This window comes from Chrysemys picta, chromosome 9 (assembly GCF_011386835.1).
Source record: "Chrysemys picta bellii isolate R12L10 chromosome 9, ASM1138683v2, whole genome shotgun sequence".
Classification (NCBI taxonomy): Eukaryota; Metazoa; Chordata; order Testudines; family Emydidae; genus Chrysemys; species Chrysemys picta.
Genome location: NC_088799.1, coordinates 37,832,137 through 37,845,809, shown reverse-complemented (window position 1 = coordinate 37,845,809; position 13,673 = coordinate 37,832,137). Strand labels below are relative to the sequence as shown.

Sequence of the window (13,673 nt, the reverse complement as noted above, 5' to 3'; positions counted from 1 at the left end):
GCTAGTGGAGGCCATAAAGGAGAAAACTGTTGTGCCCCCTTGTAAAAACTGACCTACATCAACAGCAATACTTGTGTCATACTGAGAGGTTCCAACAGGCGATCAGAGCAAATGACAACCACACTGAGAGGCCTTAAGGGTTTGGCAAGACAAGGAAGGTAACACAGATGGTCAGTCATTACAGCATACGCACAAGGCTGGGTAAGGAGGTGCAAAACAACTGTATCAATGCCCACTCTCATATGCTGCGCAGGAGTTGTGAAATCCATTGCTACGGCTACGCAAGTGCAGCATGAAATGTATCAAGTTCTGCAGGCATACATCATAGCCTCCATCCCATAAAACCTTTGATCAATATTTTTGGACTTTAAGCAAAAAGGTCAGTCTGCTTTTTGTTTTTTTAAGTTTCTCTCTCCAATTTGGTTAGTGCGGAGCTTCAAAATGATAAGGCTTTACTTCTACCACGAAATAATTCCAACTTTGATTTTTCTTTGACTTTAGAATGATAAGAGATCAAAGGTTTTGCTTACTGCATTGCAGGAGATATTGTATAAGTCTTGCTTACAAAATAGCTCTGGTTTTCATGAAAAAGTTTATTTCCCTCCCCCAACCACTGATGAGCAAATGACAACCGTACAGAATAAAAGCTCAATTCCTTAGTTCTGCTCACATTCGTTCAACATTTGTGCTAATCAATTATCTTATTTCATGCAATAAGAAAAGAAAGAGATTCCTGTTATGCAGCCATAATCAGTTACAGTATGAAGCTCTGTCGGTGGAACATTTCTGATTTTGAAAATTAATCATGTGCTTTGCCATTACATTTCTCTTGTAATACATTGGGATTTTACCCAACTTTTTTGGGGGAGGGGGGGCCACATTGATGGCACATTCTAGCCTTAGTTACCACATTCTTACACTGCAGATGCCAGCCTAATTGTAATGTAAGGAACATATTTATGCATGGAGCCAGACAGTGTTTTTCTAGTTTATTAGAACATTGAAGTATAAGTGGATGTTCTCTGCAGAGAGAGACTAAAGGGCATGGTTGCATGTGAAGTGGATGTTTGGAGGTGATATAACAGTCTTGTATTCACAAGAAGGGCTCAATATTGATCTCTAGGGCAGAGCAGGGCATGGTGAGCTCAAATTTGGTGATAACATCAGGGTGAAGGACTCCAAGCTTCCCAATACTTTGACCTTTGGCAAGGATCTCAGCACAGCGGCCAGGGAAGAAAGCAGCGTCTGAAAAGAAAGCAAGAGAAAAATCAATATTTCTTCAGGCTAAAAAAGTTAATAGACATTTAACAGTGAGAACAAAGCTTTTATTATTCAACCGTTTTCTCTGCTAAGAATGGGCTCTCTCACTTTCTAGCATTAATAGATGTGCAATGATTGACAAAACAAGGAAACACTTCAAGTTAAAAATAAAACGTGAAGCCCTAACATGTGGACATTTTACCCCACTCTAAAGTTGTTTTGACAAGCATTTTTCCTATAATAGAAATCAGCGCAGATGAGTAAAGTCAGCAGACACACACTGAAGTTAACAAGAAATTTAGCATTCTTCAAGTATTATCCAAAACCCAAAGGTTTCCCACCTTATTATGTTTAGGAAAATAAAGCTTGCTGTCATCTAAAGGGGTGAGCAGGAATGTCACGCTGGATTACATGCCACATTACTAGTAACATGACCTACATTCCTTATCTGGAGAAGAGCTTTTAAGCAGTTTCATGTATACTGTAAAACCACAGCAATGACTGACTCAAAGGAAGCCTGAGATCTTCCTCTATATATCTCAAATCAAGCACCAAGTTTTTAAATGTTATTTGGTAGTGTTTTAAAAAAAAATTAATTGTAACAGTAATAGAGGAAGTCAGCAAAGGAAGAAACATGAGGATTTCTCACTGGGAGCCCTTACTGTCTGGGAACTTATACACCGATATTATGGTCTTGTCTACATAGGAAAGTTATACCACTATAAGCTAAATAGTGAATTTAAACCAATATAGTTACCCAGGTCTATCCCCCCACGTTATAAAAGTGGCTTTTGTGTTGGATTAGCTCATGTCACTTTGGAAGGGTTTTAAGCTACATTGAAAAGAGTCACTCTATACTTGGAAATAGTATACACATGGGGAGTTGTGTAGCTATAACTACAATGGTTTACAATATCTATATAATTATACCAATATAAGTGGTAAACTTTCCTGTGTACACAAGCCTTAAATGCCACAGATGCAGAAAGTTCTACTCTGCTAACAAATTTCTGAAACAGTTGATAAATATTTCCTTCTATCTTCTCTAGTAATGACGTGCAGGATTCAAACAACAACAGTTCTTCCCCGTGACTGCTGTAGGCAAACATTACTGGATGGTATTTCCAAGTTAGTAAGATTTAAGATTCCAAAAATGCTTTTTTTAGATTCAGGAAAAACATGTTCTAGGGAGAAGTGGAGAAGGGAGTGAAAATTCTGGGAGAAACAACTCTTCCCTCTCTTTTCCTGTCAGGTCAGTCACAAACAAAGCATTAAACTGCACCAGTAGATGGGAGTTATTTTATTACACCAGAAGGAACCTGCAAGGGTCTATGGTCTATTTGATCTCATCTTAAATTACTAAAAATGAGACCTGTGACTCATGTCCTAGTGTACTGGGACCTCCTGGAATCAAAGCATATAACTCTGGACCAGAGTGATTTACCCAATGGGACCAGAAGAATGGTAGCTAGTAGCTCTAGCAGAGTTCCTTGTGTACAGTCCCCTCAAGAATGGGGAGAGTATAAGGAGTAGGCAAAGCCTCTCAACTCCATTGATCGCACACATTGTTCTGCTGCTACCCAGAAGGAGGTCCAGCTTTCAGCTATATTAATATTTGAATAGATTTCCACTCAGAACTCTGGTGAGTCACCAGGGGACAGTACCACAGAGAGTTGTCAATCCCAAACTCTACTGCTCCCTACACTTCTCTTCACTGTGTTACAAAAAAATCCCACAAAACACCTTCTACAAGAAAATCCAATGGAGCATTCCTTATACAGTGAGAATCAGGGGAAGACACAGCAGGGGAGAAAGCTCACCCCCCACCCACACACTTCTGCAGATGCTGTGCTGAGGGGTCATTCAGCAGACATCCTTTGTGGCGGGGGGGGGGGGGGGGGGTCTCAGTTTTATTGATACTGCACTGACTCAGCTCCCACCAGAGCCCTGGGCCAACATGCTCTGGGCCCTGCATAAGGCCGGAGACAGATACCCTAATGGCGGTTTTCTCTTTGGTTGCTCTAAAGTGCTATTAAAATTCTGGTGGGAATAGGCTCAGGTCATTATAATGTGCTTAGGAAGAGCCATTTAAAATGGCAACATCAGGTCAAATTCAGCCCAGAACCTCAGGTTCATCTTTTATGAAACTCAAAGGGCCAACAGACACTGGGCCCCAAATTTTCTTCTTCTTTAAAACATCAATAGGAGCTTATTTTGAAAAGTCCCCCTGCAGTGTTTGTAAACAACGTTTACAAGTGCAAGAATCTGAAAGTAAAAATCAATTATTCTGCTCTCATTAGCCAACCTGTGGGAAATAACAGAAGGTAAATGTATATTTCACTCTGTACTGTTTCTTAAAACTGAAAGTGTTAGTAAACAATCATACTAATGTAAATAAGGAAATGCTTTTACAAATATTTTGAATGAGAGAGTGTCTTTAAATCTAATCACACTATTCCAGTCTCAGTTATAAGGACAATCCAACTTTGGTATATGTATTTATATTGGACATTTAAAACTGAAATTATGTGCACCCTAAATTCTACTGAAATGTTGATCTAGCTAAACAGTCTCTTTCTACCGCCTAACTGTTGTATCCAAAATGGTCCCTTAAAGTAAAACTTGACAAAATAAATTTAGAAAAACAAAACAAGTGTAGTGTATACTAATCTCTCTTCCACTTTCACTGAAAACCTAATCAAGAAATAAAGTATGCTTGCTGTCAGTGATGACAGAGTTGACCATTTGGTGTATAAAGCTGGTATTGTACTAACTTTTTTGAATAGGATACAGTGATGTTCTCTTCAAGACTTTAATTTTAAATTTAAACAAGTTCTTTTTAAACTTAAACAAGAACAATGTGTCAATATGGTCTTATAGCAAGAGACTGTGTCAAGGTCATTAAACTGTAGCCAAAAAATGCTGTTTAACAATATGCCTAGTGGATAGTCAGGAGACAGAGTCAGAACTCCCAATATCTATTCCGCCAATTTCTGTCTGTGCTACTCAGTGTGTAACTTAACCCTCTGGTGCCTCCGTTTTCTGGGTACACCACCCTCCAACCTTAGGTTTAATTGTTTTTAACATGCTTTGAGATCTTTGGATCATGCTATAACAATATTGTACTGAGGTCACCCTAAAATAAAATCAGTTTTTGGCACTGCATCATTAACATGGCTATTCAAACTGCCCCTTCATTAGAAGAGGGATATATAATATATGGTATTCAATGAGTTAATATTAAGCCATATATTTTTGCAGGGACCTGATCATCACTGGGCTTAATAAGGATCATATTATACCACATCTCTCTCTGGGAATTCTGACGTATTCATTTGCATAGCAAAGAATAGTTGCATAGAGTCCCAACTATAAAAAGGCATATGTATATTGGACACTCCTTTGCTAGAGGTCATAATGAGCGGGGCTGCTGAAGTAATTGGTTTCAGAATAGCTGCATTACTGGAAGAGAGCTGTTATTGGTATCAAAGTTTTTAGCAAAAGCTTCCATAAAGTAATCCACTGCCACGCCAGTATTTTGTTTTGGTTCTAAAACTGTTGCCTCAGAAGAGTTAGACTCATATGACCAATACACATTCTAGAAGATGGCACACTTTCTCCAGAATATAAAGCAGTAAGCCATGCTACATGTAGAATATTTTATTTGGACTTCCTTGAGACTGCTACAGTGTTTGTTGTTATAAGTCTGCGGGGAGCTTAGGGGCACTTAATGAAGAGTGGTTTCTCAGGCTTTATGCTGCTTCCCATTGTGTGAAACTGGTTTACATAGGAATGCTCTACTAGCCAGGCATTTCTAATATGCACACAACCTAGTCAACAGTTAGGTGGGGAAAAAAAGTTTGTTACGCCCAGCTTTGCCCTACCCAAAAGCGGCATTATTAATGAAATTATACGTGTTTTTGAGAAAGTGTTTTGGGGAATATCTAACAACCTAAACTTGAAACTCTAAAAAACTCAGGCTACTTTTTTCTAACAAGCAATAATGTGTAATTTTACCATAATCAACCTCTTATAAAAGCAATAACTAAAATTCAGTAATGTTCAAGTATTAGTTTGTAAACTCCTTAGGGCAGGGAGTTTATCCTTGTTTTGTAAAGGCATTTCTTTAGCACTACATTGAAATGAGCAATAACTGAGTAAAGGAATGCACCAGCAGGAAGAAAAAAGGTCAGCTAGAACCTGAACACTGGTAGTGGTGTGGTCCCACTAGCCATCACTGGCTGAGAATAGAACAGAACTCACTGTGGTTCTGGGGGTTCTCTTTCAGGCTGTTTGTCAGTGTCTTGCTCTCGTTCCCATCAGCTAAGTTTGGAGAATGTACTCAGATTTTATTTCTTACTTTGAGGTTCCATGTAGCCAACAGTGTGAGGAATTAGACATAAAACTCATTAACAGGGGTCATGCCATGGACTCCCAGCACATGGTGCTGAGAATTCAACCCTCCATAGCAGCTCTTTACTTCTGTTCATACTCAGTCTGGGATGTCTATTTGTCAAATGCAGTAGGTGTGCAGGCTACTTTACAAACAAGAAAAAGCACATAACAGAGATGAGATTCTATAGTAATAAGCAATGAGAACAAAGGGGTTGGAGCTATAAGCTTCAGGATCTTTCCTGGACCAGTCAACTGTTGAACTCTGCAGTGAGGAGGCACTGTTTCCTGTCTTGTTTGAATTAAACTGGACTGTTCACATATGAAGTTGAAAATTGACTTCAATTGAATTTTAACACAGCCTCAAAGCAGAAAAAGGGTCCAAATGGCATTCTCCCAGCAAAGCTAGCAGCAGGCGATTTGTGGTCTTTGTGTGGACATATAGAATCAACGGTAATATCTGTGGCAAGGTTATCTACACAGTCACCTCAAGAGTTTTATGGTTGTGAAAAGTTAAGTCAAGTCCAAGTTTCTTTAGAGGAGAGGTTTTACTAGTTAAGCAGTCACTAAACTTCACCTCTAAATTACCCGTAATGATCAGCTAGCATACGGACCATGCCTTAACCCTTTGCTGCTAGGTGAGATTTCACATCAATAATTACTGAAGCAATTATGTTGTAAGTCTCCTAAAGGAGATCCTGGCTGCTTGTGCCATAAGCTTATTAAGAGCCCACATTTAGTTAAAGATTGTAATTTACTACTCCATTCACTTTCATGATTAACATTAGATAAAAAACAGTGTCTCCTGATTTAACTAATCCCCTCATGCTCTATAAACAAAAATGTCTAACTAGGAGAAATTAAAAAAGCTTCACTTGCAAATACCAGTTCAAGTGTCTAAAATTCACCTTGAAATCCAGTTAGAGATCTAATTGTCATTGCTGATAGAGACTCCTAACATGTCAGAAGAAGCCAAATAAAGGTGGTAGTGGGGGAAAATCATCTTTTAATATGTCAACATTATAACCAGCAGCTATGACAGGGGGTGGGATGAAATGCAATACAATGCCTTCTGACAAAAAGAGACTCTAAAGCCAGTAATGTCTTAGGCGTACTACATGCAAGCAACAGACAAAAGCCATATCTTATAGGTGCAAACAAGAATTTAATTTCCAGCACTCAGTGAGGTGGAAATAATTCCTTTAATTAAAGCTTTTGTAGCTTCTCCTCAAAATCTATAATTGTCTTTCTGTGTTCAGACAGTAGGGCCACTTTGATTGCTTTGGGGGTAATTCTTTGGCCAGTAATCCAATGAAGAACCTTGTCTTTAGCACATTTTCTGGCTAATTGACCTTCAAAAGGCTTGGTGAGCTCTCTATGCTCTTCGTTGTCAAACACCTTGCACAGTTTCTTTTCTCTGCCCATTCTTGGCCCCTCCCTCCTTTAAAAAAGATTAAGGTAATATTATAGGCCTAGAGTTAGGATAAGCTTTAGAACATACCAATTCATTCCTATAATTTGAGGGAACTTCGGAAGTCGAAGCTTAAGAGGGTAACTGAGTGGACCTTGAATTCTAAAAGCAGCAGAGCTGTATTATTGAGCATGTGGCTTCTAAAGTCTTTCATCTTAATTCCCATTCCCATTGGTTACTTTATTTGCCCATTTACTTGCTCATCCTTGATTCCTCTTTTTAAGTGTCTCATCTGCTCTCTATATTTGCAGATTTTCTTTAAATCATGTTCTTTACTTAACAGATTTGCTTTTTTTCTAGCACATATACAAAAAAGTCATGATCCAGTACCTGACAAGTCAACATCTGAAAAGACACAGTGACATTCCTTGCGCATTCTGTGCAGCTTCAGGCCCCATAAACTTAGACCTATCTATAACAAAGAGTCAGTGGAAATAATCTTCCCTACTTCAGGGAGAAAATAAGTTTCTATATTCATCTCTATTTTGGTTTATTCTAAAAATGGTAGATTTACTAATACTGTATTTCTGATCATCGGATTAAGACAATACATGATCTATATAACAATACACAATCTATCGGCACAAATTAGTATAGCTGTATGCAGTATAAATGGCATAAATATGAATTAAACTTCAAAATACACTATCCTGCATGGTTACATCTTGTCATGATACAATTCCAGGTGTCCAAAAATAGGAGCCTAAAATGAAGCTCCCAAATTCCACCTGATTTTTCAGAAGTATTGAGACTCCAAGAGCTCCCATTAAAGTCAACCCATTGTCACCAACCCCTCTGTCACAGCTAGTGAATACAGTTAGTTATTGAGGCCAATGGCAGCTGCTGGGGGGGTCCATCAACTTTAAGCTCCTGGTTTAAAAAACTTGACCTTTCTCAACAACATGTCTCATTACACAGGATACCCCAAATGAGACAACTGTCAAACCTGGCTAACAGGACAAACAAATCAATATGATCACATTAAGTGTGTTCCTTTACATGCCACCTTCCCTCCCCACTTTTTTTTAAGAGGTAAAATTAAATGTAAAAATTTTAGGGGAGAAAAAGGCAAAGCCACAAAAATTACTAAGTTACAATTACTTAAATATCAACACAGCCACCTGCAACTACACGCTGATCTAAAAGGTTCACAGCCTGGTGTGTTAAGTTAAATGTATATTTACCAAACTGGTTTTCTCTTTCATTTTCACAGGTATTAATACAAAAGGTTTTGGAGGGAAGGTCAATGGCACAGTCAGTTATCTACCTGTGTGATATACTGGATACCCCCAAATAGGGCTCAGCTTGGAAACCCTTGAGAGAGGACAATAAGCCCAGGGACTGTAGAATCCTGGACATACTTGCAATTATCAGCAAACAAAAATATTCTGTTCAAAATGCAAATTTTAAATAAGAGACTACATTTCTATCAAACTATTTTTGTGTGAAAATAGAAGCACTCAGACAAAAGCTAAATCATTTGTATGTCACCAGACCCCCAACATACAAATACAACTCTATAATATATTTGTAAGTCATCTTTTGATAAAATAGAAGCTTACACTTTTATATAACAGTATATCTCTTACTTGTAATAATTTTATTTCTATGGATGTGTCTGCTCTAAAACCCTCCCAGCAGATCTGGGTACATTTTATTGTAATACATTGGCTGAAATTCTGTTTATTAGTTCCTGTCCATATTCTGGCTTTTAACAATGCTTGAAATAGTTTTCAAACACAGTTGCAGTCCATAGTCATAACACTGTTTGGGCCCACCGTTAATGGTTACAACCATGCCAAGGAACCATGTTATTTATATAGGCTTCAAAGCCGTCTGTATACCAGTATTTCTCTTCCAGTTGTACTGAAGCACACAAGCAACTTCCATCCCATCTATTCCAAACTCTAGTCTAGAATTCTTGCTCATTCTTGCTCCCCCTATGGCAGTAGTAGTTGGAGTGCTAGAATAAACTGGCTGCTGGTATTTTAACTTTGTCATTTGGTAGCTTAGAAATATAACAGACAGGAGACAAAATAGGAGCAGTAAAACACTGTTGTACATATAGATACAGTACTTCCAATGTAATTTAAAATTATCTGTAAAAATAATGTACTCCTACCACTCCCACAAGAGCCTGATTATCTGTGTGAATGTTGAGGATGACTAAGGGAAATGAGTGATTCAGATCACTGATTTCAATGACAGGATTTAATTTATTCTTTGAAGGCGGAACAGAATGAGTGTTAAAATTATATGCCCATGGAAAAATTTATACTGAGTATAGTATATATTGAATACAAATCCTTGCGAGAATTCTCCCACCACTTCTGTATGTTTCTTTAGGAATTCACATGTGCATAGTAAATGCACTAAGCTCACAGCATTTGTTTTGGTGCAGCAATTAGGAAAAATGGCATGCCTGGGTCAGAATTTAGCTGTGTTATAAGCTAGCTTTATGAAGCAGCTACACCTTTGTCTATTTTTAAGGACCATTCTGAAATCCATATCTCAGTAATACCGTATATGATTAAGTAGTGGTTTAGCACAGAAGTACATTGAAATCTTACATCCTGTCTAATCCAAACATTAAGCTGGTATTATTTATGTCATTGCTCATTTATAAGACAGGAGAATTCCTAACTGCAAACAATCATAAAGACCGGACTTTTTTCAGTTGTATAACCATTTAACTTACACTTGAAATGAAATATTTCGAGAACCTAAAGTCTTTAACATTGGAAAGCCTAATCCCCCAATTCAATGGCTACCTTTCATCCCCTTTTGAACATCAAAAGGAAGGAAACCTTCCCAAAACATTACAGTCCTTAGAATCTGTCAGACAGACTGGGGAACAAAGAGTATTATTAAGTCTAATTTTCTAAAGCTCTTTGGAGCAGGGACTAATTTATTATATGCTTGTACAGCACCTAGCACAACGGGGCTCCAGCCGATTTGTGGCCATTAGGAACAACCCAAAATATAAATATTAAATAATAATAAGGCTAGAGTCAAGTCACAGTCTCCATGTGCATCAGAAAGACAATTTTTCTGTCCATCTTAAATAAATGCTATTTTATTTGGCTTATTTTATTTCAAGCCCCAGAGTAAGTCATCTTCTTTTGTGATCTGCTGACATTACCTGGTTTGAAATTCATAGAACCACTTGTGATTGGACTTTCATGACTGTCACTTTTCCTGCTATTTAGAAAACAGCTTAGCCAATTAGCCTGCAGAAATAACTTAGAGAATCTTTTCACTTCAAGATCCCAGAAACAAAGGCAAGGTTTTCATCTCGAGGCCAAAAGACCAAAAACATCAAGACACTTGATCACGGCCTTGGATAGACCAAGAGACTACCTACACTTGACCAGCTATACCATTACACTGAAGACCTCAGCCATCACTCATCTTTAAGGGTAATTAAGATTATTAGGACCAAGATTTTTAGCTATGTTAAGGATGAAATAAACCACTTTCAACTTGAAAATTCAGTGATTCTAAGTGAACGTAAAGTCAATTCCTCAGTCACAGGAGTCCACATTTCCTACTCTTTACAAAACAAGCTTGAAGGGAAGATTTTCCTGAAAATGATTCTGTTTTGGAGAACAGAATCCTGAACTCAACACTTGCCAGTTAAGTGCAGGAGAAACATGTGTGTGTTCTAAAGAGAAAGATTTGGAAGGCTCTACTTAGGTCTGGAATTCTACAGCAATTTCAAGATGAATGATTTTCCTCAGACATTTATTTAAAAAAAAAAATCTTGTTTAAAATCAGAATCTCACAAGACAGATGGCAACCAATGTGTCTCTACATTTCTGTCACAACAGATGCATACGTGGGAAAAGGTCTACACCAGTTCTTAAAAAGTTACACCGAAAAAACCCAAAAACAAAAAAACAGAATAATCAGGGCTAAGTAAAATTAGAACTATTTTAACAAACAGTACTTACACAACTGCTTTTTACATCCACCCATTTTATGGACTTTTCATTTGGATACATAAAAATGACCATTATTTACATGTGTTTTGCAGTAGAACACTGAGGTCTCAGCTGAGATCAGTGGAGGGCCTCATTGTATTAGATGATGCACAAAATACATAAATGCAGTCCCTGTCCTAAAGAGCTTAAAATGTCAATTGGCAAGACAGACTGGATGGGGGGGAGGGGCACAAAGCAGAGGGGGAAGCGTCTTGCATAAGATCACAGCAAATTAGTGCAAGAGCTGGGATAGAACTGAAGGATGAAATGCAGCTCTGTTGAAGTCAACGGGAGTTTCATAATTGACTTAAATGGGGAACCGCACCCCAAGTGTTTGGAATCCCAGTCCATTGTCCTAGCCACTGGACCATGCTGCCTCCCCAAAGAAGGGAGGTTTGTATCGGGATGCTATCGTTGATGTTTAACTACCCATAGAAATCATCTTTTTTTGGGGGTGGGGACACAAAACAGTTGAAAATACAGTATCTGGTCTAGCTATGAAATAGCTTGCCATTTAAAGGAGGAAGATAGTGACAAACTAATATTTTAATGTGTGAGTCAGGCTGGAGGTTCTAGACTTCTGAGACTAAGGAATAGACACTACTTATGATGTACGATTAGAAAAAGATAGTCACACTAGGAAAGCAAGGGATTAAACCCAGAAGTCTCCACAATGAAAAAACAGCAATGAAGCAAGGAATAAAGGGCAGAGAGAAGAAAAACATCTTGAGAACCAGGTCAGAGCTAGGAATACCAGGGTCACAGATGTTCTTAAGAAAGACCTCTCACATGGAACTGGTAGACAGTGAAATCACTGCTTCAATGTATTTAGATGTAAAGGAGAATTTTATGTTTTTGAATGTTTCCACCAAGTCATGCAGAATACCTTGTTCCTGCTCCCATCTGGTTATCACCACACTTATGACAGAAGGAAGGGGATAGAAAAATATTTTTCAGCTCAAAAAGTGATTTGACAATGAAGCAAAAAACAAACACCTTTTTCACTGATTTTCACCAGAAGTCCTTGCTCAGATGCTTCCCACTGCCACTCCCTTGCCGGACCATAGAAAGTTATTACTAAACAGGCCAATTCAACTGACAGCAATTTAGCTTAAGAGAGAAACTATCTTGGCACAGTTTCTTCTTCTCCCTTTGCACTTTTGTCCCCCAGTCTTAAAAACAAACAAACAAAACCCCACAACACACACCCCCAAACCCCACAACACCCACCCACCCCACCAATGGTATCATGCTCACGTATATCACTGTAAGAAGTTGCTGATAGCGTTATCTTTTTAAATTTCCATAGAGCACTTTATTGTTCTGCGTTTTGCTGAGATAAAAACCTTTCTTCCTCTCTCCCCTACCTGACAAAGCTTTCCTTTCTGAGATGAGACCTCTACAGCCAGACTACTTGGAAAGTATAGGACAAGAATACTCCAATCAAAAACTTTCAGAGGCAGACTAGAAACAAGATAAAAACAGTCTCACTAGCTCCTAGTTGTACTTCTTTTGGAGTATCTATGACTGGCTGTATAGTATAAAGTTACTAAATGCAGTATCTTTTTTGCATTGGATGGTGCATATTTTTATTAGGTTCACACACATTAAAAGTTTTGAATTTCACAGACAGAATCAAAGTGACTACAGGCCACAGATAATTTTATAGTGTAGTGGCTTTGAGGCTGTGATCAGTGGACCACTGCCCTTTCCACAGAGTTTGACATAACTACTGTCATTACAATACTCAAACATCTGCCAGTCAAGTTGCAAAGCTTTCTGCTACTTGCAGTAATCCAGGTCTCTCTTGGAACGTCCAGAGGCTTTTCAGCCAATTAAACAAAACACAAAAACAACTTTCCACACCCAGTGCAGTTGCTTCACATCTTTGTTAGGTGTTTCCTTGGGTGTAAATTCAACCCTGATCAGATTTGTAGCACCAACCCGGAGGGACAGTACATACACAGTAGGTCAAATTAATATGACGGCAACCTGAAAAGATTAGAACAGCTGGGGCATGAAGAAAGAAGGGAAAATTTGGTATTGAAGTGTAAATGTAAAGAGGACATAAACAGATTTTTAAAAATGGGACAGTAAGCAAGCAGCCACACCCATCTAATTAAAGTGAGTTTAGTTTCATCTCGTCTTCTTAAAACGGTCCTAATCTTACTTTTTCATGTAACCAAGCACTCTTGGTGCCACAAGGAAAGTTGCTCAAGAGAATTAAGATTGTGAGATTAGCAGGGGCGGTAGTACGCAAGACCTCCATCTTAAAAAGTGGCCCACAGTTGGAGAAAGTTTGAGAACTAGTGATTTCATGTTAGTAATAATGAAGGTCATTATTTGAACACTGTCAAGCTGTGCGTGGAGACCACCTGTTCCCCACCTCATTAATAGCGGATAGACATCTAGTACCTGTGACAAGCTTTGTTTTGTTCCTTTATGCTGTACTATTTGATAGTCTCAACACTGGAACTGTACATTTTCTACATATTAACAGACAAGATGAACTATCTAAGTAGAAAGGGCATAGTTTATACTAGTAGAGGCATAAACATGATTTATTA

At 38.3% G+C, this 13,673-nt stretch overlaps 1 protein-coding gene across 4 annotated transcripts in view; it reads right to left on the bottom strand.

Moving 5' to 3' along the window:
• Positions 1-573: 573 nt before the first annotated feature.
• The window catches only part of FARSB (phenylalanyl-tRNA synthetase subunit beta), a 52,050-nt gene continuing 38,950 nt past the window's right edge, over positions 574-13,673 (bottom strand). For all 4 annotated transcript variants that reach the window (XM_065558035.1, XM_005282535.3, XM_042853581.2 and 1 more), the window contains one exon: positions 574-1,245. In XM_065558035.1, the coding sequence (XP_065414107.1) occupies positions 1,094-1,245 (152 nt within the window). In that variant the 3' untranslated portion in view covers positions 574-1,093. The remainder of the gene's footprint in view (positions 1,246-13,673) is intronic.